General features: G+C 46.2%; 1 protein-coding gene across 3 annotated transcripts in view; it reads left to right on the top strand.

Moving 5' to 3' along the window:
• Window positions 1-27,361, top strand: part of KLHDC4 (kelch domain containing 4) — a 57,673-nt gene that overhangs the window by 3,397 nt on the left and 26,915 nt on the right. For 2 of the 3 annotated variants that reach the window (XM_077891088.1, XM_077891087.1), the window contains exons 3-5: window positions 3,061-3,139; window positions 3,855-3,953; window positions 15,222-15,358. In XM_077891088.1, coding sequence (XP_077747214.1) covers window positions 3,061-3,139; window positions 3,855-3,953; window positions 15,222-15,358 — 315 coding nt within the window. The remainder of the gene's footprint in view (window positions 1-3,060; window positions 3,140-3,854; window positions 3,954-15,221; window positions 15,359-27,361) is intronic. The other variant, XM_077891089.1, reaches the window with a different exon arrangement.

Raw genomic sequence — 27,361 nt, 5'->3', positions numbered from 1 at the left:
AGAGGTGGGGGATGACAAGGTGGCCCCTGGGCAGAATGGAGTTGCAGGTTGTCCCTGTATTCACGTAAAAAGTGTCAGGAAATGGGGTATACTTTTCCCCGTACTTGACATGTTACCACAGGGGCCACATAGAAGTTACACGTGCTGCAGGTAAGTCTTTGAAATCGTGATGGCTTCGTACCTTACGGCACCTCTGAGGGCAGCCATTCTGAATGTGGATTGATTTCCACCTCCCACCCTCCTTTGGTGACATTTTAAAACTTTTCCTGAAGTAGTGGTGCTCACAAAGCCAGGTTCAATGTTAGGATGTAATTAGGATTGCTGGTGGTTCCATAGTCAGCTGGGAATGTGTTTTGATGGAGCTGAGAAATGATGAGATCATTCAGTTGGTAACCTGAGTAACCTCTCGCCTCCTCCTCCTCCATCATGTTATAGGAGAAACCATGAAAATTACTGAGTTTTGTGAGTGTGCGTATCCCCAGGTATTGGCTGTGATGTAACTTAATGGGGAAGTAAGGCCCGTACACCCAGGTGTATCAGTGCTTCAGGGCGCTTGTGTGTGGGATAGAGGTGGTGTGGGCTGTGGGGACCTTGCAGGGACTCTGGGGGCTCTGGGCCTGACTTGGATTGCTGTTTCCTGGCTATGCTTATACTTTCCCACAGAAAATTTTAATAGGTGTTAAGTGAAAATAAGATTGGAGGGCGGGACGCCTGGGTGGCTCAGTGGTTGAGTGCCTGCCTTCGGCTCAGTGCATGATCCCGGAGTGCCAGGATTGAGTCCCACATCAGGCTCCCTGCATGGAGCTTGCTTGTCTCTCTGCCTGTCTCTACCTTTCTCTGTGTGTCTCTCATGATTAAATAAATAAAATCTTAAAAAAAAAAAAAAAAAAGATTGGGGGTTAAAGAACTTTGGGAAACAACTGGTTTCCCTTTGAAATTTATTTTAAAAATTGTAGTAAACTATATCTTTTTTTTTAAAGATTTTATCCATTTATTCGTGAGACACAGAGACCGAGAGAGAGGCAGTGACACAGGCAGAGGGAGAAGCAGGCTCCATGCAGGGAGCCCGACGTGGGACTTGATCCCCGGTCTCCAGGATCACCCCCTGGGCTGAAGGCGGTGCTAAACCGCTGAACCACTGGAGCTGCCCAGTAAAATATATCTAATTTAGATTTTCCCATTTTAACCATTTTTAATAGTGCAGCTCACTGGGGTTCCTTACGTTCATGGTGCTTTGTAACAATTTATTAACAGAAATTTTAATCACCCCACATAGGAGCTCTGGGCTCATGAGCTATCACTCCCCATTCCCCTCCTCTGCCCCTGGTGACCTCTGCTCTCCAGTTTTTTTATTTGCCTGTTTCTTTTTTTTTTTACTTTTTTTTTTTTTTTTAAAGATTTTATTTGTTCATGAGAGAGAGAGAGAGGCAGAGACACAGGCAGAGGGAGAAGCAGGCTCCATGCAGGGAGCCCGATGTGGGACTCGATCCCGGGTCTCCAGGATCATGCCCTGGGCCGAAGGCAGGCACTAAACAGATGAGCCATCCAGGGATCCCCATGATTTGGCTGTTTTAGATATTTCATATAAGTAGAGTCACACAGCAGCTGTCCTTTTGTGTCTGGCTTCTTTCACTTAATGTAATGTCCTTACGGTTCATCCATGTCGTAGCATGAATCGGAACTCCATTCCTTTTTAAGACTGAATAATATTCCATCGTATGGATGCACCACATTCATCTGTTGATGGACTCTTGGGTTGTTTCCACCTTGGGGCCTGTGTAAGTAATGCTGTCACAAATGTTGGCATGCAGGTGTCTATTCCAGTCCCTGTTTTCACATTTCTTCGGCATGTACCTAGGAGCAGAATTGCTGGGTTATGTGCTAATTCTGTGTTTAACTGTGGACTGTTTTCCACAGCGTAGTCCTATTTTTTTTTAATTAAAAAAATTTTTTTTTTAATTTTGTAGAGAGAGTGTAAGTAGGGAGAGGGGGAAAGAATCTCAAGCAGACTCCCTGCTGAGCATGGGGCTCAGTCTCACAATCTTAAGATCATAACCTGAGATGCAATCAAGAGTCAGGCACTCAACCCACTGAGCCAGCCAGGCGCCCCAGCATAGTCCTGTTTTATCACACTGGTTTCTTTCCTGCAAACTTTCTAAACCTATAGAATGTTTTTGTGTACAGTAAATGCCCAAGAGAAAAATAGAGTTGTCTGATTTCTCAGACTTACCTGACTTTGAAGCCTTTGTCTTCCTTTATGAAATATCTTTTGGAATTACTTTTATCCTATACTCCCTGGGGAAGGCTGCTTGAGGGAATTTTAAATCCACCAATTGCTTGTCCTACCCTCCCACCCCCTTCACTGTCTTACTTTCTCCAGAGATGATTCACACGTATTTATAGTTTTCTTGTTCATATATTTGGTGTAAGTAGAACGTTATTTGCATTTTTTAGGTGTAAGCTATCTGGATACAGATTGAAATGCTTAAGAACTGGTCTTTTTAAAGTTCTTTTTTTTTTTTTTTAATTTTTTTATTTATTTATGTTAGGCACACAGTGAGAGAGAGAGAGGCAGAGACACAGGCAGAGGGAGAAGCAGGCTCCATGCACCGGGAGCCTGACGTGGGATTCGATCCCAGATCTCCAGGATCGCGCTCTGGGCCAAAGGCAGGCGCTAAACCGCTGCGCCACCCAGGGATCCCAGAACTGGTCTTTTTAGAACAGTTTTGATTGTGATTTAAGTGGATCAACCTGTAAAATAGATCAGCTCTGGGAAATCTGGCATTTAAGTTAGGAGCACCTAGACACATCACTGCCTGATGGTTTTTAGCCAAACACTGTGTGAGTCACCCAGATCCAGGGCCCTCTTGAGAGACTAGTATTTTGGCCATGAGGTTGACTTAAAGGGTTGGAGGCCTTAGCTTCTGTTCCCAGTGCCAGGTTTCCCTTTCACAGAAGTTTGGGGATATGATACAGCACCCTGGTGGAAGGGAGGCCGGCTCTCAGCTGGGCATTACATGGCTGGATTGCATGTTGAATTGCTGCTTCTGTCTCTTGTAGGTTACATGCCTCACTCTCTGCTCATCCTGAGAAAGATGAGTTAATCCTTTTCGGAGGTGAATATTTCAATGGCCAAAAAGTAAAGTATATATTTTTTTCTTTTCCCTTCAAATTTCCATGGGTCTCATTTTGAGTAAAATTAGTTTAAAGCAGTGATAACAAATATGCATTGGACCACCTCCTGAGCTTTCAGACTGGTATCCCACTTAGTCCTTGAGAAGTCACCAGGATCCTTTAGTGACCTTAAGGGTCACTCTTAATGCTTGCTTGAGATTGACCAGCATGTTGCTCATTTATGTTGATTGTTCATGCTCATGATAGGTTTCAAAGTTGTTTTGAATCAGGTCAGAAAGTGCTGATAAATTGTAGAGCTAATTTTCATTTTTTAGCAGGCTAGAAAGACTTGTTTTTCAGAATTATGTATGAAACAGTTATAAAAGCATGAGTTCACCTTCCCTCCATGCTCAAGATCCCTGTGAATTTGACTTCATGTGTTTGTCTTCCACTCTGAGTTTTCATGCATTTAAAAACCAGGCTTGACTTTGAGCAATGATTTGCAGAGCAGCAAAGGCCTTGGTATCTTAGGTGCTAACAGGTATGGCGGGCAGGTAGCTTTTTTTATCTCAAAGGATCCAAGGGGCCCAGCCGCAGGCTTCCGGCATGGGTATATGTGGCTTTAGGAAACCTGTTTCCTGGGGAAAGCTATTTCCCAAGTGATTGAGATCCCGCTCCCACTTATTGTCACCTGCGTGGAGATGTCATTCATGACATAAAGTCCCTCTTCCTTTTTGCAGACATTTGTATATAATGAACTGTACGTTTACAATATCAAGAAGGACACCTGGACCAAAGTAGAGATCCCCAACCCACCTCCAAGGCGCTGTGCTCATCAGGTATGTGTCAGTGTTGACCACCCCCTCTTCTCCTGTGAGGGTTCTATTAGCTGCTTGTGGAGTTTGTAGACAAGAGGTGGCCTAGTACAGAAGGTGGGGACTTACACGTGGCCGCACTTGCTGTCACTGACCTGGATGCAGTGCTAAGCTTTTTGCTCTTAGTATCTTCACTTTGAGACAGGGATGAACACCTTCTCCAGGTGGCCTGAATCCAGGTAAATATACCTCATGTGGTGCCTTGCATGCAGCAACCATACAGCAGAACCCTCCTCTGTAGGGGTGAGAGGCTCCCACAGGCTGCAGACCTGGTGGCTGGAGAGAGGAATTCCTCGGGAGAAACGGAATGTTCAAAGGGGGTTCTTGAGGAACGAAATAGGTCATAACCAGAGATAGTGAAGGGTGAGGACGTCAGCATGTTGTTTACTGGTGTCTGCTCACCCCGGGGAGCTCAGTCAGAGCGGCTACTCCTATCCTGTTCTGTAACTCCACGAAGACGGGCCCTTGGTCTGTCTTGCTCATTATCCTAACCTCTTACTTGGAACGCTGTCAGGGCACAAAAAATAATTTGAATGAGTGATAACTTTTCAGTGTGGAGAAAGAGGATCGTATGAGCCTGCCATGGTGTGAGTAAGGCTTCCCTCCATGGTATGTGGGAGTCCTTTCTCTAATCCTCTGCTCATGGGTAGCCTGCTGATCTGAAATTGGGTCTGAGAGTGGGACCTGTCTGCCTGGACTGCATGAATGTATTGTGCACATAGAGACTTGCAGGCATTTGGATTGCTTCTTTTTTTTTTTTTTAAGATTTTATTTATTTATTTATAGAGACACAGAGAGAGAGGCAGAGACACAGGTAGAGGGAGAAGCAGGCTCCACGCAGGGAGCCCAACGTGGGACTTGATCCCGGGTCTCCAGGATCACACCCCAGGCTGCAGGCAGCGCTAAACCGCTGCGCCACAGGGGCTGCCCTGGATTGCTTCTTGTAGAAAAGAAGGATGTACTTTCAGGTTTAGCAGTCAGATCTTAGTAAAGCTTGGATTTTAATAAATAATGGATCTTGAGAAGTTTGATCCATTCACCAGAGACTGGCCCAGTTCTTGAGAATGTGTGATCTGTCTTAGGCTTCCAGGCTGAGGACAAGCTTGACCTGTCCCAGCTGTGATCTCTCCATGTACCCAGCCCTCCAGATGCCTCACTGATTCCTGGACCCCAAGAATTGCTCATGTTTCGATGGAGCAGTCCCGCTCTGTGCTCACGTCACGTGATATGGGCTCAGGAACTTCTTTTGAGTTTATTTTCTTAACCGTTTTAATCACAGTCTTTAACTGTGTCCTTGAGGAATTAGTGTCATGATTTTTAAACGCAGTTATTTTGCCAGGGTGCTCAGCAGGCTCTGATTCATATGCATGCCTTAGGAGGACTTTGCTAGTCTGGGACTTAATAATATCTTTGTAGTTAAGGTTGTTGGTTCGCTGTTTTCGCTGAATTTCACAATGAATCAGAGCCACAGGAAACAGAAAATTAATTATAAAGTCTTTTGCCTGAAAGTCTTTACAGCCCAGATTCTATGACATTGAATTCTGAGACCTAAAACCTTCCTTCTTATAGACTGGTTCAGTGTGACATCAGAGGTCATGTTCTATATCTTCTCTTTAACTGGGGCACAGCGGGGTGGAAAGAGGAAGCCTACTTGTACACCGTTCTTTCTTTCCCCCTAGATCCTGGAGTTTTAGGGGGTGAAGTTGATTTTAGTGTGTAATGGGAGAATTGAGATGGCTTTTCTTCAAGAACACAGCACAGTGGGAGAAAGGAAAGGGCTGTGGCGCCTGCTGAGTGTGTGGCCGGATGTGTGGCCGGATGTGTGCAGGCCTCAGCAGCTTGCTCCTCTCTACCCGGTTTCCTGGGAGAGAGGCACATTCACAGGCCTCTGCCTGAACTGTGAGGATGCTGCCACCAGCAGGAGAAGAACTGGAATGAACAACTTTGAGAACTCCAGGATGGATGATGAGGAGGCAATGAGATCATATCTTCTTGATCCCTGGATGGTTTCCCCCAACATAGTAACTAAAATATGAAAAAAAAAATTTCTCTCCTAAAGTAGAAAACAGTTGATGTTTAAAAACATGTCTTCTGTGTTCTTGTCAGCCTAGTGCATTACTGAGCAGTAAATAGTTTCTGGAGACAAGTTAATATATAGGAAGTCTTTATTTGTGAGATACGCAGAATCCCATGATAGTCCATTGGTGCTGTGGAAAGTGTCAGCCTCCAGGACACCTGGGTGGCTCAGCGGTTGAGCGTCTGCCTTTGGCTCAGGGCGTGATCCTGGCATCCTGGGATCGAGTTCCATATCAGGCTCCCGTGTGGAGCCTGCTTTTCCCTCTGTCTGTGTCTCTGCCTCTGTGTCTCTCATGAATAAATAAATCAAATCTTTAAAAAAAAAGAAAAGTGTCAGCCTCTGTTTGAATAATGGCTACATCCCGGTCCACCTGAGCAGGGTTAGCATGGGTCCTGCGTTGCTCCCTTAGGAAACACGAGGCATCTTTTACATTTGTGGCACCCTTCTGGGGCTGGGACATGGTGACAAAAAAGACAAATTTGCCTTTCCTGATGAGATCCCGTAGTTTGTATTTTTTCCAGTTCTGATGGCATATGTGTTTTTCGGATTCCACTTACACAATGCTGAAGCCGCTGTCAAATCTGTTCAGAGTCTATTACTTTAGATTCTGATGGGCTTTTTTGGCATTTGGAGGGAGAGTGGGGATCTTAGGGTTTTCCAGATGTGACTTTATTCCAGTTAATGCAACAGCAAGCAGACCCAGGTGCCTGGGAGGCCCACAGCCTCATGGGATAGGCCGGTCTCACCTCACCTCTGGAATGGTAATGGTGCTGCTGTGCCTTGTCCCCTGGTCACTGGGCCCTGCTGTGTCTTCATTAGGTCTGCTTGTTGGTTCAACAGCTACTTTAAAACTGCTATGTGTGTATGCATGAATATATATATATATGTTATATATATATAATATATAATATATAATATATATAAATATATACTTATATATGTTTTATATATGTTTACATATTTTTATATATACTTATATATATTTATATTTTTATATTTATATATTTTATATATATATTTTATATACATATTTACTTACTTACTTACTGTTTGCATTTTATTGCTTTATTTCCCGAGTATATGAGCCAGTCACTCAGGAGAGGGCCAGGGGTATAAACTCAGAGTAGGGACTCTTCCAGTCTCCAGCCCAGTCACCTTGCTTTCCTGCCCAATCCGGCCAGACCTCTCCTGAGAAGCTACCGGATGATCCCGCCCATGCCTTGATAAATTGAAAAATCCCTATCTTAGGATATCATAGGGGGTCATTTTGTTAGCGCTTATAGACTTCTTTTTAAAAAGTAAACTCTTGGGATCCCTGGGTGGCGCAGCGGTTTGGCGCCTGCCTTTGGCCCAGGGCGCGATCCTGGAGACCCGGGATCGAATCCCACATCGGGCTTCCGGTGCATGGAGCCTGCTTCTCCCTCTGCCTATGTCTCTGCCTCTCTCTCTTTCTCTCTCTGTGACTATCATAAATAAATAAAAATTAAAAAAAAAAATTAAAAAAAAAAAAAGTAAACTCTTTAAGATCTCTTTATTGGACCATAACGTATTTTTGTGTTAGGTTTTGAAGTGAATGTGCATTTTATAGATATCTTTTAGCAAATAATTTTTTCTTCTGCAGCAGGATGTTTTAGAGTATTGTGTGTTTAGCCTGAGATCACCTTTAACTGACAGTGACCTTGATAAAGATAAGTTCTTGGAGAAATTCGGCACAGATCCATGACCTGGATTAGATCTCTTTCTTACCACCTTCCTTTCCACTTGCTTAATAGTTACAGAATAGAGAAGTAATTGGAAATTTAACTTGAATGAGACTAAAACTTTTGAGTTGGAGTTGTAAGATCCTATTGCTAATTCCCAAATGAATCACTTCATTCCTTATTCTTTCCATAGCCAAGAAGCTTTCCTTTTTTCATTTTTTTCTCAATTACTTTGATACAGAGCTGTATGTTGTTTTTTACTCACAGATAGTTGGTTAAAAATATTTGGGGCAGGGATCCCTGGGTGGCGCAGCGGTTTAGCGCCTGCCTTCAGCCCAGGGCGCGATCCTGGAGACCTGGGATCGAATCCCACGTCGGGCTCTCGAGGCATGGAGCCTGCTTCTCCCTCTGCCTGTGTCTCTGCCTCTCTCTCTCTCTCTCTCTCTCTGTGTGACTATCATAAATAAATAAAAATTAAAAAAAATATTTGGGGCAGGTGACTTGAAATGACTTGTAAAACATCACCTTATTGAGGGTGTATTTCTACTGTAGTATGACTTTTTTGCCGTGCATTTCAGTACAGGCAAACTAGTTTCCCAGAGAATATACTATTAAAGGTGTTTCAGTTTAAGCAGCATCAATAATGCTACAAAGCAGAGTGCCACCAGAAGTGAAATTCATGTGCTTTCTTTTGCAGAAGGGGGAAAAAGATGAATTTAGTTTACTCTAAAATAATTTTCTTCATCTTTATGGAAGGCAAGTAAAGGGAGATTTTCTTTTTTTATAGATTTCCTTAAGAACCTAAAAAAAATAATTTAGCAGGACGTATAGGTGTAACTTACCATAATTCATCTTTGGTACATTCGAAAGACTTCTCTCTGGGGCATTGCTTTGTATTGATGTGAATGGGAGGTAAAGGACCCCTGGGTGTGTCTGATGTTGCTCTGTGAGCAGCACACTTGTGGCTTGCCCTTTGCTTGATTTCTTTGACTTGAATTTCCTAATTTTATTGGATGACTGGGGTTGTGTTAGGTGATTAAAATGCCTTCTAATCTTTGAAAAATGGGTCTGGTTTGAAGTTGACAGGAAAGTAATTTGCCTAGTACTTCTCATGTAGTAGTTTAAAAATCATTCTTAAAAGGTGAAAAAAGGTCTCTGTGACTCAAAAATCTCAACACTGGATCCCAAACGGAAGTTGTGTTTAATTCAAGTATTTCTATATAATTTTTCCTATTTTCTTGACATTGGGGTCACTGATTTTTTTTTCTATTTATACATTTATCTAAATGTTTATACATTTTTCTTTTTTAAAAAAATTTCTTTATTGTTTCCTTTCATTTTGGGCTTAATTTGCCTTTTCTAGTTTCTTAAGGTGGAAATGTAGATATTTTATTTATTTATTATTATTATTTTTTAAAGATTCCATCCATGTATTCATGAGAGACAGAGAGAGAGAGAGAGAGAGAGAGGCAGAGACACAGGCAGAGGGAGAAGCAGGCTCCATGCAGGGAGCCCAACATGGGACTTGATCCTGGGTCTCCAGCATGGGGCCCTGGGCTGAAGGCGGCGCTAAACCGCTGAGCCACCCAGGCTGCCCTGATCATTTATTTTAAATCTTCTTTTCTAATACAAGCATTTCAAGCATCTAATACAAACATTTCCCTCTAGACTGTACTTGAGCTGCACCCCACAAATTTTGTTGTATTTTATTATTCAGATTGAAGTGATCTGATTTGCTTGTGGCTGTCTTATTTGACCCATGTGTTACAAGTGTTAGAAGGGTGTTAATTTACAAATATTTGGGGATTTCCTGGGTTTCTTTTTGTTCGTCATTTCTAATGCATGATTTCAGTCCTTTTAAAATTTTCGAGACTTGAGGATGCCTGAGTGGCTCAGCAGTTGGGCATCTGCCTTCTGCTCAGGCCATGATCCTGGGGTCCTGTGACCGAGTCCTGCATCACGCTCCCCGCAGGGAGCCTGTTTCTCCCTCTGCCTGTATCTCAGCCTCTCTCTCTATATGTCTCATGAATAAATACATAAAATCTTAAAAAAATTTTTTTTGTTTTGTTTTTGAGACTAAAGCTGTGGCCTAACATACCTATCTTGGTACGTCTTTGGTGTGTTTTGTAGAACGTAGGGTCTCTAGTAGTTGGGTGTGGGGCACTGATTGGGTCAGGTTGGCAGATAGTGTTCACATCCTCCCTATCCTTGCTGAGTTCATTTCTGTTAATCTCCTGACGTTTACTTTGCTGTTTGCACAGCCACCTCATGTTTCTTAGGATTAGTGTTTACATGGTGTATCTTTTTTCATCCTCTTATGTTCATTTGTGTCTTTATGTTTAAAGTGTGCAACTTTTAGGAACACCACTTGAGTCGGGTCTTGTTTTTTTACAAAGATTTTATTTATTTACTCACGAGAGAGCAAGAGAGAGACAGAGACACAGGCAGAGGGAGAAGCAGGTTCCCTACAGGGAGCCCAATGCGGGACTCAATCCTCAGACCTGGGATCACACCCTGAGCCAAAGGCAGACACTCAATTGCTGAGCCTTCCAGGTTTTCCTAGTCAGGTCTTGTTTTATTATCCAGTGTGACAGTTGTTGCTTTTAATTGGTGTATTTGTCTTACACTTATTCATTCATTCTTAAGTAGGCTCCATGCTGGGCGTGGGGCTTGAACTCATGAGCCTGCGATCGAGACCTGAACTGAAATCAAGAGTCAGACACTTAAACAACGGAGCTTCCCAGGCCTTTGTCCATTATATATAATGTGATTATACAGAATTCCTGACTGACAGCACTTGAAAGATACTCCGTTTTCTGGCTTACACTGTTCTAGTGAGAGTTTACTGGTGATTTTTATCTTTATTCTGTATTTAATGTCTGTTTCCTCCTCTAAGGCTGCTTAAACGATTCTCTCTTTACCTTTGGCATTTTAACATTGGTTTTGAGGTACCATTGTGGTTTTCTGGGAGTCCAGTTAGATGTATGTTAGACGGTCTAATATTGTCCAAAAGGCAATAAATCCTTTTTTTTTCCTTGCAGTCTTTTTCTTTTTTGGCTTCATTTTGGGTAGTTTTTATTGCCTTTCACAGTGGATGTATTGTGAACTTGTGCATTTTTCATTTTATAGATCGTGTTTCTCACGCTAGAGGTTGTTTCATTTTTTTTTTTTAAGATTTTATTTACTTATTTATGAGCGACACAGAGAAAGAGGCAGAGACACAGGAAGAGTTGGAGAAGCAGGCTCCCCTGAGGAGCCTGATGAGGGACTCAATCCCAGACCCTGGGATCACGCTCTGAGCCAAAAGCAGACACTCAACCGCTGAGCCACCCAGGAGTCCCAAGTTGTTTAATTTTTGATAGCCATTCCCATGTCTATTTATTATGTTCACATTTTCCTTTAAATCTTTGGGCATATTTGTAAGTGTTCTCAAGTCCTCATATACTAATTCTCTCCTCTCGTTTCTGGGTCTCTTTCTGCTCACTGACCTTTCTTCTTCTAATGGGTCATATTTTCCCCCTAGGAATGTATGATTAGATACTGGTTAGATGCCAAATGGTGCTCCTGCCACTCAGCAGCACCTGGCTAGATTTGTGAATGCTGCCTGTTGATGGTCTGGATTTTTTTCTCATTTATCAATGAATGATGAGATTTGTCCTGGCAGGCATTTTAGTCACCTGCAGATCACCCTTGATTCTTTTGGGGCTTTCCCTCTGGATGGTTTAGCCCTATATGGCCTCTCAGGGTTCTCCACCAAATGCCCTAGGTGTTCAGTAACACTTTTCAATCTGTCTAGTTGGTACTTGCTGGTCTCCAAGACACTTGTAAGCTTGGGTTGTTGTTAGGCTTTCAGGTTTGCCCTGGCGGGTGTCAGCCCAGCCTCCTGTGGTCTTGCCCTGAAGTTGTGCAGCTCTGTGTTCAAAGGCTCCAGTGGGACCTCTGTGTGGATTTGCAGGGTGCTCTCTCTCTAGTACTCTGCCCTGCAAATTCCAGCAGCCCTCAGCATCCCTGACCTCTGACCTTTGTCTTCTCAGCTCAGCAAGACCCCCCCCCCACCCCCACCCCCGCCCTGTTGGGCGCATTTCCCTGCATCAGGGTGCAGAAAGTGCCTCTAGAGTTGAAGGGCTTGTTCTTTTCATTTGCCACCTCTTGGGAGTATGGGCTCACACTTTCTGTTGTCCGATTGTAGCTGCTTCATGGATTCTGTCCAGTGTTCTCCTTGTCGATGGAGGGAGGGCTAGTGAGTGGCGGGTTATTCCCTCCTGGTCAGGAGTGCAGGGTTTATACCTGTCTTCTTACAGCTTTAGCCTTCTCAGGACTAGTATGGTAACTTTTTTGTTGGTGTTCAGTCTTTGAAGAGTAGGTTAGATGCAGTTCTGAGGTCACTGACTGTGGACCCACCTTCGTGCAGCCCCCACAGTTCTCACCTCACTGGGCCTGCTGTTGCAATTAAGTGCAGGATGGTATGTGGAACACAAGCTTTGCCTTACAGTCATCTTCTTGCCTGGAGTTTGACTTCATTTTTTAAGAATGACTGAAAAAACTGGAACGCCTACTTGGCATGGTCGGCTAAGTGTCTGACTCTTGGTTTTGGCTCTTGTCATGATCTCAGGGATGATGGGATCGAGCTCCACAATGGGCTCTGCTCAGCAGGCTGTCTGCTTAGGGTTTTTTTTCCCTCTGCCGCATGCTCATGCACACTTTCTCAAATAGATCTTGGGGAAAAAAAAAAAGACTGAAAAACTGATTATGTAAGTAATAAATATTCATTATGAAAAAATGAAAAGAATTAAAAGGAAAGTAAGTCCATTGTCTTTTCTAGAACTACTGATTTGTATTTTTGCATCTCTGTCTAAACATGTAATCCCTATTTCTGCACAGTTGTATTTCATGTTAGTTGGATTACACACTGGTACATACACATGTACTATGTGTGCATGTATAACACTTAGCCTTCCATAATGTAGTATCTCAGAATGCCATTGTGTTGCATGGCATGAATGTACCACTTCACTGAACTCAGAAATTGTTAGATATCAGCCTCAGCTAATCATCCCATCTGCTTTAATGATTTGAAACCATCAGTGTCTTCCCCATAGATGGACTGGTGTTATAGAGTGATGGGAGACTGGCTTGTCTCTGTAGGTAGTCATTTGTGCTGAGACGGTGCATATGAAACTGACTATAAATGGGAGTGGATGGGGCCCCTGCCACCCTAACTATGCCACCAGGACCCCTCAGTTTAGTCTAGGGCAGGAGTGGCATCAGTGACAGAGCCATAGTTCTGCAGCATTCATAGGCGCCAGGCAGGGGTAAGGACATGCATTGTGACAGGAGCTCTGGGGTACTCCGCGGGTACCCTGGGAAAGAGCCTCCTGGGACCCACTGCCCGACCCACTCAGTACACATTTTCTCGGGATTTTGTGAGGGCCCAATGGCCCTGACCTAGTTCCCCTACCCCAGCCACTCCACCTGCTTGCATGGCAACCACTTCTGATCTCCTGGGCAAGAGGGCCCTTCTGCTTTTCCTGTCTCCCACCCCTTTTGCGTAAAGTACATGCTTGTGTGGCTCCTTCATTGCTGGTTACCCATAGCTGGTGATCCCAGGTAGACTGGCCTGGCATCTGCTCTGTGCTTGCTGTGATCTGGGTGAGCATCACAGCCTGGGTTTGCAGGGGGCTTGCAGAAATCATTTCTGTGAAGTCTGTCCCTTCAGACACATAGTTTACAGATAAGCTCACCTCACTGTAAAACCGTCAAATCACAAATGACCTTGAAATCATGCTGCCTACCAGGTGGTGTGTCATCGAACAATATATCCAGTCATCAGGACTCTTACTGGGCAGCCAGTGGGATGCGTGGCTCTGATGGGTTCAGGTGGTCGTGGGTGCTTCCCATGTAGCCTTCAGCAAAATTACAAGAGAGGCCAGTCTTTCCGAAATGAGGTGTGGGCGCGGGATCTGAGTGTCCTCAGGGAGAAGGGGCGCAGGTTCTGGGCAGGGGTCTCCAGTTTCACTTTTGCCACCTTTTAGTCTACGCTTAAGCTTTTGTTTGGAGATGAGTTTACTCCACCAAAGTGTCCAACCCAAAGCTCCAAAGCCCTGGACCAGACTGTCTAGAAATTGCCTTTAAAATCCTCCAAATTGGGATCTCTGGGTGGCTCAGCGGTTTAGCGCCTGCCTTCGGCCCAGAGCGTGATCCTGGAGTCCCCGGATCGAGTCCCACGTCAGGCTCCCTGCATGGAGCCTGCTTCTCCCTCTGCCTATGTCTCTGCCTCTCTCTGTGTGTGTGTCTCTCATGAATAAATAAATAAAATCTTTTAAAAACCAAAATTCTCCAAATCGATGTTTCTTGTATTTGCATCTGTATGGGCCGTTTTATACAGAGTAGCAGTCACTCTTATTTTGTCTATCTAAAATATATTCCCGTACACGAGACTTTCTCTTTTCTATGAAGGCGTTTTTAATCATATGCTTTGACTTTCTTCCCTCTTGTGGGGGACCTAGCACAGTGATTCCCATTCTAGCATCCGGAGCATTGCCCTTACCCCCTGGAGACCATTTCCAGTGGTTGAAGGAGAACTCCACTGCATGGTCACTATAGGCACCCCAGGTGGCCTGACCAAAGTTGTGTGTTTCATGCTTGTATTTCTGGGGTTCTGGGTACTCTTGCTTCATTCTCATTGAGGTGGTAACCAGGGCATGTGAAGTGAAGTGAGCCCGAGTTCCTGTCCTCACTTGCCTCCATCCTCAGCTGGGTGCATTGGCGTATGAGATGTGCCTGGGGACCATTGTTCTCTGAAAGCTTTGATACTCTGCTGAGCCTAGTCATACTTTGAAATATGCCCATGTCAGTCTTAAAAGCCTGATGTTGCATGTGCCTGGTCAGCCTGGCCCCTGTGCTGTTTTGTTCTGTCCTGTCCCCATGGATGTGGGACTGCCAGAGACTCCAGGGTGTGTGGCCCCAAGGGTGCTGTTTTCACTGCTTTTGCTTGCCTTTGCTGTTGTGCTTAAATCTTTTAAAGATAAATGTTATATAAGCATTGCATATTACACGCACGTTTTATTTGTTAGTGAGGTTTTAGGTGTGCTGTGCCAAACAACTAGGGAAGGGATTAATGCAAGCAGGCAAACAGCTGTATTATAAATATTTAATAAAAAGAAAATACTTTGTCAGTTTGTGTTAGATCTAATGTGAGCTTTTGATACCACTGTGTCCATTTTAACAGGATATGAGTTGTCTAAATCTATTTTGCAACTTAGGAATACCTGGATGTGTAGTAGGTGTTTGATTTGCAGGATTTTTGAGGAATCTTCTCCTCAGACACAGGGGTAGGTGATCACTGAGTGTGAGCGCCGGCTGCAGCCACCATGGGAGGTGGTCTGGTGGATCTTGTGGGTGTGGAGCTGGCTGAGAGTTGCATGGTTGCTCTGACCTGTCCCTTTCTTCTCACAGGCTGTGGTGGTGCCTCAAGGTGGAGGACAGCTGTGGGTCTTTGGAGGAGAGTTTGCTTCTCCTGATGGAGAGCAATTCTACCATTACAAGGATCTCTGGGTGCTGCATTTGGCCACCAAGACCTGGGAGCAAGTAAGGTAAGGTGCTAGGTAATGAGACTCACCTCGGTGCTTGGCTCCTGTCCTGTGCCAGCATTCTGCATGCACAGTGATGCAGTCCTAGCTGTTTGAATTTCAGGGCCCCATGGAGCACAAATGCAGGGCCTTGAGTGACCATTCTTGCTGGTCACTGAAGTCAGGGAAGAGCTCAACTTTTTCTCTAGACCCTTCAAGGAGAAGCCGGCCTGACAATAGCTACCTGACCACCTGACTTTGTCGAAGGCATTGCCTGGCTTGCTGGGAGCAGCACAGTATCCCTGCCTGTTTTCCCATCCAACCTCATCACCTGCATGGAGCATCTGGAGTGCAGTTCTCCTCCCGGGCCTCTGTGTATCCCCTGGGAGGTGGCTCTGGGTTTCAACTTGCTGGCAATGGACCCTTGGTATTTACCACCAGGGAGTGCTCTCGCTAGGTCTAATTGACATAGAAAACAGGGCTGGTAAGAGGGGTTGGGGTGGGGAAAGCTTTTATGTTTCTCTTCAGTAAACCAGGCTCAGCCATTGTTGGTACTTGATTTCTGACTGTCGATAACATTGATAAAGTGTGTGTCACATCCATACTGTACATTCACCGCCAGTCAGAGCTGCATGTCACAAGAATGACCGTTGAATAACAGGTAGAAAGTAGTGTTAGTTGGCTTTATTCTTCAGGGGTCACATGCCCTGGGGCAGGGGCTGTGCACACCATGATCCCTGTGTACTGTCTCTGCTGTCAAAGCAGCATACCAGAGCTTCGTCATCTGCTGGAGCAAGGGCTGGATTGGAGAGTTCAGTCATGGTGCAGAACCCTTCTTGGGTCCTAGGACTTCCATCAGAAGGGACGTCACACCTTGGAGGCTTGTTTAATGATGAGCCTTTTAGGAGACGACTGATGCCAGGCTGTCGAGGCCAGATCCAATCAGTTCTGGGCCTGGGGTGTTTGCACCTTCGAGTCTGCCGTGTGTGTGGACGGTGTCTGTAGCCCCCAGGCTCAGCGAGGCCACTGGAGGAAGACTTGACAGTGTCTTACTGAAGTGGCAACCAGGGAGCCTTAGTGTGCGCTTCAGAGTACTGACTTTATTTCCCTTTCTCTTACTTGCCTTGGTAAAGGTTCATTGTCTTGGTAGGTACAGCAATCCAATTATTTTCATGTTAAAAATTGATTTTGTTATGCACACATTAAAACTTGGTCATTCATCCTCAATTTAAAAAGTATTTGGGCCCAGAGCACGCCAGCTTTGTTGTTCCTATTGGTTTGCTTCAGTTTTTTTTAAAAACCCAGTTGTTATTTGCTGCTTGCCCATTTTTGGGGAAGTGATTCAACTTATTTTTATGTCAGTTTTTATGTCATTTCTGTGAGTTTGAGTAGCTTTTTGTCCATAATTCACAGATGGATGAGAGACCGTGCATGGCTCCATGAGAGAGTACTGCCCTCTGACGATGGCTCAGTGGGGCCTGGTGCTCATGGCAGCTACAGGAATGTCCTGAGCTGCTTTGTGGTATGCACATTTTCTCATGGCCTTCAGACCTTCCTGATACTGTAGCATGTAACACAGAAGCAGGGGTTACTGGGAACACATGGCCACTCAAGGATGTGTCCTTTGAGAGGCTTGCTGTGGCTGCTGTCTCCCAGCCAGCCAGGGCTGCCACCCTCACCTCGGTGTGACCTGGGGCGGTTGGCTTCGCCACGCATGCATGGTGTCCACACTTCCCATTCTGAATTGGAAATGGTCCCTCGACACTTCAATGCTTCTTGTAATTATGACTCGAGAGTTTTTTTTTTTTTTTTTAAGATTATTTATTTATTCATGAAAGACACACACACAGAGAGAGAGGCAAAGACACAGGCAGAGGGAGAAGCAGGCTGCACGCAGGGAGCCCGACGTGGGACTCAATCCCAGGTCTCCAGGATCATGCCCTGGGCCGAAGGCAGGCGCCAAACCACTGAGCCACCTGGGCTGCCCTGACTCGAGAGTTTTTGGAAAAAGTTTGTTAAAAGCTACCAGGAAACTGCACAGTGAGTCTCCTTGGTGTTCTTGAGCCTCTGCATTAGTCTGGACAGTGTGGCAGGGCTGGAAAAGAAGCAGGTACTTTGCTTTTCTTTGTATCTGAGTTGTTTTTCCAGCCTGCCTTCTGGGTGAGGACCCCGGTTCTGGTGGGTGAGCTGGACAGAGCTTGGTAGAGCCCAGCAGAGCTGCACTGTAAGCTGTCCATGGGGCCACGTGGGAGTGTCCACCCAACTAGAATGTGCAACCTGGGCGTTGGGAGATGGAGGGTTCTGTCCCTGGCTCTGCCTCTGATTTTGTTTGCCAGGAGATTATAGATGACCAGGTGTGTCTTGCTGCTTCACTTGTTGTTAGGAGGTGTCTTCTGTCTCCAGCTTGCTGATGGGAAGCAGAAAGTTGTAAGTGGTGTTCAGGAGACCTTATCTGATGACAGATATCCACTTCCATGTCTCTGTGGTCTCCTACCCTCTGTCAGCCTTGGGCACTGAGCTCCAGCTGCCCTCAAATGCTTAGTGCCCTGACCGTTCCCAGGCTGCAGCTTTCCGCCTGCCCCACCTGCCTCAGAGGTGGTCCTGAGACCACGGAGGGAACTGCCGCCCCCTCTCACACTGTTCCAGCTTCCCACAGCCCTCTAGGCAGGGCAAAATGGGTAGATGTGCAAAGAGGTTTCTCTCTGCCCCAGAAGCCACGAGTGCTGACACATGTGACCTCATGACATGGCGCCACAAGGAAAGTGGAGAACAGAGACTGGCGGGGAAAAGGAAGCATGAGTGCATGTTCACATGGAGACTGTAGAGGAGTGAGCAGCACACGGCTTGGTGGAGACCATGCGGGGGCCATAGCAGACCAGCTGCAGAATAAGGTGGCACCATTTGGGGCAGTGAGGGGGGAGAACAGGACATCCCCTGGCCAGGATGTCCATAGCATCCATCATTCCAGCAGAATTTTACATGTGCCTACACCTCAGCCCCCAGTGTGCTTTTAGGAACATACCCTAAAGAAACACACTCTCTCATTTCATTCAAAGATATATACCCAAAAACAATGAAGCAGAATAGTACATGCCTGAAAAAAGAGCCCAGGGTGTGTACATGCGTGTGTGCTTGCTGAGTGGGCCAGAGACCCCGGCTGTGCATGGGGAGGGGCCTGCATTGTTCCCAGGTGTTCTGCTTCACTCCCCTTTGCCTGCACCTGTTGTAGATCACTCCATTTTCATCCCTGCAACCTTAGGGTGTATTCCGAGAGCTGGAGGGTTTTCCTCATTGAATTAATTTTTTTTAAAGATTTTATTTATTTATTCATTATTCATAGAGAGAGAGAGAGAGAGAGAGAGAGAGGCAGAGACACAGGCAGAGGGGGAAGCAGGCTCCATGCAGAGAGCCTGACGCGGGACTCCATCCAGGGTCTCCAGGATCACGCCCTGGGCTGTAGGCGGCGCTAAACCGCTGCGCCACCAGGGCTGGCCCTCCTCATTGACTTAAAACGTTTCTTTGCTGTGTATTTTTTTCATGAGTTCCAGAATCAGGTTTTCAGTTGTATTTTTTAGAATTCAAATGAGATTTTGATGGAGTTGCTTTTATTTATAGATGGCACTTTGGGAGAGTTGACATCTTTCTGATCCTATCTTCCAGATCAGGAACATTGTACTTTTCTCCAGTTAGGTTTATGTCTGACTCTTCAGTAAAATTTGCAGCCTCCTAGAAGGAGAATTGCAGAGTCAAAGGGCACATGTGTTTCCGCCCCTCCCACCTCGTGTCTGTTCCCCCCAGAGACTCCACCTGGCACTCCCTCCTTGCTGTGAGGGGGTCTGTCCCCACCACTGTGCCGGTGCTCAGTGTTCTTGTTTGCTGGGCATACACCTCCCTTCTCGGTGTAGCAGCTCCTAGACAGTGGGGTGGGACCCTGTGGAATTAGTAGTTTCCTGTCCTTATTTGCACTTTGGAAGGGTTCCCTAGAGAATGGTTGTGGTGTCCCAGCAGGAGTTGGTGTGGTAGTGGCTGGGAGACCTGTCAGCCTGGGGCCACCGCCTACCACTGAGATAGCATCTCTGTTCATTCTAGGAACTTTTTGCACCGAGTAGCACCAAAGGAGCTTTATATACACACCTCCCTGGCCGCCTCACCCCAGTATGTTAAGTCTGGTTCAGAGCAGGTTTAAAATCTGTATTTTATTTAAGCCCTTCCCACCCCACTCAGTGTTCCTGGCTGCAGGCCACAGTTACTAATCCTTTGGCTTTGGTGACTAGTGGGTCTTGTGCTTATTTTGAGCCTTGTTCACTGACATGACAGTGGAAAATGCCTGCTGCCCTTTCAGAAGGAAAAAAACTCATGTAAAATGCCTTATATCCTAAACCAGGAACACAGCGCAGCTAGTGCTTCTGTAATGTTGCAGACTGAAAGCATCTCCTCCCCCTCTCCCCCCCACCCCCCGCCCCAACCCCACACCTGTTTGCACTGCCTCCCAGCAAGGCTGTGTATACCTGCTTACCTCAGCCTCTGTAACCAGGAATGTGGGGGCAGACTCACAAGGAAGGCCTGCCTGCTGAGTTCAGGGTAGGCCACAGCGCTGCTCCTCAGAATGAGACTGGGTTTGAGCCCTGGCGTGGTAGCTGCTGTGCACAGGGGACGGCTGCTGGCACTGTGGCCTCCATGATCTTGTCTTCTTGTCTCAGAGTAGAGAGATTTCATTCAGAGTGCAGACTGGGTTTACTGTGTCTGGGAAAGTCGCTGAGTCCAGAAGAACCCACATCCTTTGGAAGATATAGGCAGAACCCTCAATGAACTTGAATGCTTTTTGGCCCGGCACACTGAATTTGATTCTCCGTAAATGTCTCTCGCTCCCATGAGGGCTAGTTTTACAGCTGAGGAGACCCCTAGAGAGAGGTCAGGGCCAGTATAGTAGTATTTGATTGGCATCTGAAATATAGTCACTTGGCTTTCAAACAGGTTTTTCTTGTGGGAGGGCAGGATGGATTACCTCTGGGTCGCTGGTGACTTCTGATTTATCTGATACAGCAGGTATGTCCCGCCCATCCTTGAATGTTGGGCTGGTCTGAAGAAACTGCGTTTTGGGGAAATGATTTCAGGTCACCAGCAGGTAGAGGCAGGGCCTGTGTTGGGTATTCAGGGAAGAGCTGCTACTCTGAGGTCTGAAGTCAGGTCACTGAAAGGAGCACCTTGATGGACCATTGCCAGCATGTTCCCTTGTTTCACAGCCGTGTGGATGTGACAAGGACCAGGTGCAGCCTCTGGGCCTTGCCTAGCTCCCGGGCCTGCTAGAAGCACCTCTGGGGCCACCATCTACTTGAAGGATGGCCTCACCACGTGGTGCTGACAGCTCCAAAGGGACCAAATGCCAGTTTGGTTTTTTAAAAAGTAGACTCTGATGAATTTTCATCGTCCTGTGCAGCTTGATGAGTTTTACAAAAGCAAACGCCTATGTGCTCAGATCCAGAAAAGACCGTATCACTATGCTTCAAGCCCCTGTGAGTCCCCTTGCAGTCACCCCCTCTCACCTACCCCAAGTGCAGGTTAGCTTGATATTGAACTCCTTTAAACGGACTCTTGCTTCTCCCAGTTGTTTTCACTGAGCATTGTTTTCATGAGCTTTGTTTCTGTTGCCTCTGATAATAGTTTGCTCATTTTGGGGCTACATGATATTCTCCTAGGGAAATAGGACACTGTATCTGGTGGTTTGCAGATGTTGAAAAGTCACCAGTTTCAGGTTATTGCAAGGGGATGGTTCTGTCAACATTCCTGGATGCATTTTATGTTAGCATATGTGTGCATTTCTGTTGAATGTATGTCAAAGTAGAATAAAGCCACAGGGTCAAGAGGTTTGTGCATGTTCAGCTCTGGCATAGCTGGCAAACAGTTTTGCACATTGGTGATGCTGATGCACTCAGCCACCAGCCCTGTGGGGCTGTGCTCCATCTCTGGCTGTGCTTCTTGTAGCACATTTAACACCAGGTGGACATTAGTGGTCTTGTCTCATCTTCACTTACTCACATTCTCATTTCTAGCAACAGATGTTGACTTGACATAATATCAATTTAAAATAAGAGGAAATATTGTAGGGTTGCTGACATTAAGAAGGCCAAAGCTTAGGTGTCCACGTTGGTTGGCTATCTCACAGTGGGTGTGTATGAGCAGCTTTAACAAATATTTTGAGATTTCCTTCAGTCTCTGTCTTCACTGGGGGATGCCTGCACAACTGCTCCGCTCGTGGACAGAGTTGTCTTCCTCTTCTCATAAGATTGAGGATCCCATCTTGGGACCCCACCCTTAGGACCTCATCCAGCCCTCATCACTTTCCAGAGGTCGCACCACTAAATCATCGCATCAGGGGTTAGGGTTCAACATAGGAATTGGGGGATGTAGTCGACACAAACATTCAGCCCATGACAGGTAGCATGTGGTGTTTGCAAAGATCTGTCCTTGGACAAAGATCAGTGTACCCATGAGGGTCTAATCAGGTAAGCATGAGGGAACTGGGTCACACCTGTGGAGGACAAGCCAAACCAGTGAGGATAGCAGGCGAGATATTTGGAGACAGCAAGAGGCCACAGCACACTGCCAGGGTGTGACACAGGGGAGGTTGTGGAGCTGGAGGGTGCTGTGGGGGACACCATGGGGGCAGAAGCACGCCCTGGCGCCTCCCCTTCTTTCCCATACCCCATTTCCCACTGGCACTGCCTGTGCCATTGGGACTTCTCTGTGACAGTGAGCAGATCAGGGGCCCATGGGAGGAGAATGGCCCTCAGGCTCTCTCGTCCCTTGCTCCACCGTGGTGGGCCCACCCCACTAGTTCGGGTGGCCTGTTGGTTCAGGTCGATCTGCCATACTCAAGAGCCAGCATTCCTGGAGGCCAACCCTGCCTTCCTCTGGCCCATGTGGAAGACATGCAACTAGACAAGGGAACAGAGAGGTGAGCACCCTTTTTCCATTTATTTCTGAACCTGGGCCACCCCAGATTTTACCTGTGACTCAAAGATCCAGACAGAGGGAGGCCAGGCTGTTTACAGAGATCACATTTTCAGATTTTCGCATGCCAGGAAATCACGCTTTTCACAGAATTGTGCCGCCATCACTGCCGACACATTGAGCATTTCCATTACCACTCCCTACTTCCCTGCTTCCTCCTGGTCGTCTCTAATCTGCTTTCTGTCTGAGGATCCCCCGCTTCTAGGTATTTCATACAAGTACAGTCCTGCAGCATTTGTTCTTTTGTGGCTGACTTTCACTTCACATAATTTTTTAAGGTCCAGTCTATATCAGTATTTAGTGCTTTTTTATGGCCAAATAATATTCCATCATATGGATGGGCCACATTTTGTTTATCTATTCATTCCTTGATGGACGTTTGGGCTGTTTGCACTGCTCCATCTTGCAAGAAATGCTGCCAAGAACTTTTGTGTACAACTAATACATTTTTATGTGCATCAGAGTACTTAGTAGATGAGCAATAACAAATGGTTGAATGAAAAAATACACAGAAGTGTGTGTGTGTGTGTGTGTGTGTGAACAGTTTTGTTTTGAGAAAGGAACGAACATTTGGTCCTCAGTGAAACCTGTATATAAATGCTGCATCTGAGAAAAATGGGCACCCTAGGAAAGAACCATCGCACAGGGAGTCAGAATTCTTGACTGATTGGTTGTGAGGACCATGCCTTGTAATTTTAAAGTGTATGAATTTTGGGACCTGAAATGCACATAGAAGTGGACACACGTGTTCCTTGGTCTCTGGGTTCTGCAGTGAGCCAGTGGATGTGGTCTGAGTGTTCTTGGGCTTCCCTTACAGCTGTGTGTGGAGCCCAGCCCCTGGGGAAAGTAGGAGCAGGAGTGGGTGTAGACCCTTGCTCCTTCCCTGCTGACTGACCATCACTCTCGATGTGATTGGGTGAGCAGGGGGCTCCAGCACACAGAGGGTGTGAGACTTCAAAACTGTCGTTAGGGTAAGTGGTCAGGCTTAGTGATGCATACATTTCTTTAGTGTTCAGTCCTGTGACTTCATTTGGGGTGGTTTAGTGTCTTAATCAGTGGTTTCACATGAGTTCTGGGGCAGACTGTCTCCTTTTAGTTCTGACTCTGCCATTGACCAGCCTAGTGTGTTTCTTGACTTCTAGGTCTTGATGTTCTCATCTGTAAAATGGGATTACAGATAGTATCTGCCCATCTGGTCGTTGTTAGGAATGAAAGCCCATAAAAGGAGCATGCCTAGCATAAGATAAATATGCCACAAATAGTAGTTTTATCAGTAATAGTAATCGTTAAAATAAAAACAAAACAAGGATATGGTCTGTTAGGCTGCCTGGGTTCTAGAGACTGCTACTGATTATTCTGTACAATGTGATTGAGTATATTACACTTACTAAGCCCAGAATTTGTTGATCTTTGGAAAAGTGGGACCAAATTCCAAAGGTACATTGTTTGAAATGAAAAGGGAGATGCTTTTGTACAGGTTTCCTGCTCAGGCCATGTTGTAACCATTCTTGGAGGAGGGACCTTTCCTGTTCTGAGGATGAGCTGCTAGACTCAGTTCCCTGTTGGCTCTACCTGTGTGACCTTGAGTCTCAGGGATTATGAGAGAAGTGGGTCCTTTGCTCACCAGATGTCTTGGGCCTGCCTGGTATGGTAGGGTACTATAGTGTAAGGTGTAAACTTTAAAATAATTGAGGGAATCATTTGTGTACCAAGTGCTTACCACTGTTTGTGCCCTAAGCCATGGGCTTAGTTGGTGTTTGTATGTTTCCTGTTAAATGTCAGTGCTGTGGCCAGTAGAAGGGTCCAGGTGATACTGAGTGACAGCTAGCCCTGTTGGAATGCCAGTCTGCACATGGCTCAGAAGCACTTAAAAGCACTCACTCCCACAACATTACACATGTATTTTTGTGCCACATATAGATCTGGCTGAGTAGGACTTGTTAATTTTCTAAGACTCCATATTTAGGAGTGACGGCAATTGAAAAGTGCCTGTTGGAGATTCAGATATAAACAGGCTTTTTGGGTTGGCTTTGTTTTTCTAAAGGAGTATATAGGGTCTTTTTATAGAAAAATTTCCCTTTTTGGTTACAAAACAGTGATACTTGGCTGCTGCCAGAAAAAGGGAATTGAGCCTTTTGTGCCTGGCTCACTAGAGGACCAAGCACCCCTGGGATTCTTGGACAGGAAGCCGAGCAGCAGTCCTGAACCTGCAGCATCCTGGCTGCTGGTGTCCCTCAGCCATGACAGTGGGCCTTTAGGTTGATATAGCATTTGAACTCTTATGTGTAACTTTTTTTGAAGTAGGATTGGAATCACCATACCAGTTTAGTTATTGAATGAAAACTTGTTCCCCAGGTTGTACTTTTAAAGTATTAGATCAGAAGATTTCTCAAAAGGGGGTTTACTTGTTGCCACCATGCATAGTGGTTTTCTTTTTGTTCAGCCTGTGTCATGTGCAGCTATGCAGTGTGACCCATCTCCTCAGCAGCTGGCACAGAGGGGACAGTGGAGCATGGCCAGCTCTGAGAGCACTCCTGGCACTGTGCAGGCTGGCAGTTGAAGTCAGCACCCACCAACTGCATGAATCTGCCAGTGGTGGTATCATGGTGGACCCAGACCCTCCTTCTGAGCCTTGTTCCTTTGGTATTTTTATCATGAATTTAGACTTAAAAATATGCTTACTAAATTTGTGGGTGATACAAAGCTAGAATGGAGAGCAAATAAATTGGTTGACAAATTCAGCATCCAAAATTACCAAATCCAACAGGATGGAATTGAGGTGGGAGGAGTGTCCCTTGTAGGTTGCATGTAAATACAGGAATAAGAGAGCTGACTATAAAAAGCTGCCCTTGCTAGTAGAAGAGGAGAGTTTTAGTAATTTGTAATCCTGGTTGGCACCAGACATGGTGAGGCTATCCGAAGGCTAATGCTTAAAGTTTGGATGGACAGGATATGGCATCGAAGAACAGTCATCGATTACTTTTGATTAATTTTCTACTGATGAGTGTGGTGGTCATTTTGAGTGACACAATCAGTAGGACATTAATAAACTGAGGGCATTATGGGAGAGAGACCAGGTGATCAAGTATCTGGGGAAAGGTGAGAAGAATGGAATTGGTTCTAGATTATAATAGAGAAAACCCTGGGGGTCCTCACAGGATGAGTGTTATAAGCTGTTAATCTGGAATTTGCCAAGGACGAGACATTGGGCTGTTCAAACTTTTCATTTTGAGATTCTGTGTGTTGATAGTTTTCTTTTTTAAGATTGATTGATTGATTACTTATTTATTTTAGAGAGAGCATGTGAGCACAAGCAGGAGGAGCAGAGGGAGAGGGAGAGAGAATCTCAAGCAGATTCCATGCTGAATGTGGAGTCTGACATGGGCCTCGATCTCACGACCCTGAGATCATGACCTGAGCTGAAATCCACTGCACAACACAAGTACCCATGTCGATTTACTTTTTCAGCATCTGGTTTTGGGGAAGCTCTGTATAATGCACAAAAATAAATTAGGAAGGATGCATTGTGTAAATAAGTGCTGGACGGCATGGTTCAGGTTGTAGCCATCCTTTTGTAGCCTGGAGTTGTTGAGGTCTTTGTGGGAGGTGGACTTGATGACTGAATTCTGTAGGTGGGAGAGCTAGGCCTTGAGAGCCACCAAGACAGCATGCAGGAAGCAGAGACATCTAGAGTTTGGCTCTCATGTAGGAGTTGGGGCTTGTAATCTTTAAGAATCTAGGAAGTGTGCCCAGATATGTCAGCTCTTTTAAAACCAGGTTTTCTTGTTATTGAGTTTTAAGAGTTATTTGTAGATTTTAGTTCTTTTTCAGGTGTGCCTTTGCAAATATTTTCTCTTGTGGCTTTTGATTCTTTTATTATTATCTTCTGCAGAGCAGAAGTTTTAAATTTTAATAAAGTTCAGCTTATCAGTTGTTTTACATTTAGGTCTGTGATCATTTTTGTGAAGGATGTGAGGTCTGTGTAGATTCATTTTTTGATATGTAAATGTCCAGTTCTAGCACCATTTGTTGTAGAGATTATCTTTGCCCCATTTTATTACCTTTGCTCCTTTGCTAAAGATGAGCTGACTGGGAGGAGGGGCAAGATGGCTGAAGAGTAGGGTCCCCAGGTCACCTGTCCCCACCAAATTACCTAGATAACCTTCAAATCATCCTGAAAATCTAGGAATTCGGCCTGAGATTTAAAGAGAGAACAGCTGGAATGCTACAGTGAGAAGAGTTCGCGCTTCTATCAAGGTAGGAAGATGGGGGGGGAATTAAAGAAACAAAAGACATCCAAGGGGGAGGGGCCCCGCGAGGAGCGGGGCTAAGGCCGGGGCGAGTGCCCCCAGGACAGGAAAACTCCATCCCAGAGAAGCAGGAGCTTCACCAATCTTCCCGGGCAGAAAGGCACTCGCAGGGAGTTAGAGTAGGACCCCAGGAATGACGGGGATGCCCTCAGGCTCCCTGGAACACTAACAGAGCAACTGCGCACCGGGGAGAGTGCGCCGAGCTCCCTAAAGGGCTGCAGCGCGCGCGCGCACAGCTGGACCCGGGAGCAGCTCTGAGGGGCTCGGGGGGCGGCTCCACAGAGCGGGCTGCGTGCCCCGGGAGCAGCTCGGAGGGGCTCGGGCGGAGGCTGGGCGGAGGCTCCGCGGAGGGGGCTGCGGGCCGGGAGCGCGAATCCAACAGCGCAGGCCCGGGAGCACTGGGCGCCGGGACACAGCCCAGGATCCGGCCTCCCCCCAGGACAGGCAGAGGCCGGGAGGGCACAGGACCGCAAGGACGCTCCTGCCCCAAGCTGAGCAGATCAGCGGCCCCGCCCCGGAGCATCCAGGCCTCTGCAAGTTGAGAGCTCTGTAGTTACTGCGGGAGCTGAATCCAGGGCTCCAGAGCTGGCCCCGCCACTGCGGTTGTTCCTCCTGGGGCCTCACGGGGTAAACAACCCCCACTGAGCCCTGCACCAGGCAGGGGGCAGAGCAGCTCCCCCAAGTGCTAACACCTGAAAATCAGCAC

Source organism: Canis aureus, chromosome 3, assembly GCF_053574225.1.
Source record: "Canis aureus isolate CA01 chromosome 3, VMU_Caureus_v.1.0, whole genome shotgun sequence".
NCBI lineage: Eukaryota > Metazoa > Chordata > Mammalia > Carnivora > Canidae > Canis > Canis aureus.
The sequence above is the reverse complement of the archived record's forward strand: the minus strand, read 5'-3'. Positions and strand labels throughout refer to the sequence as shown.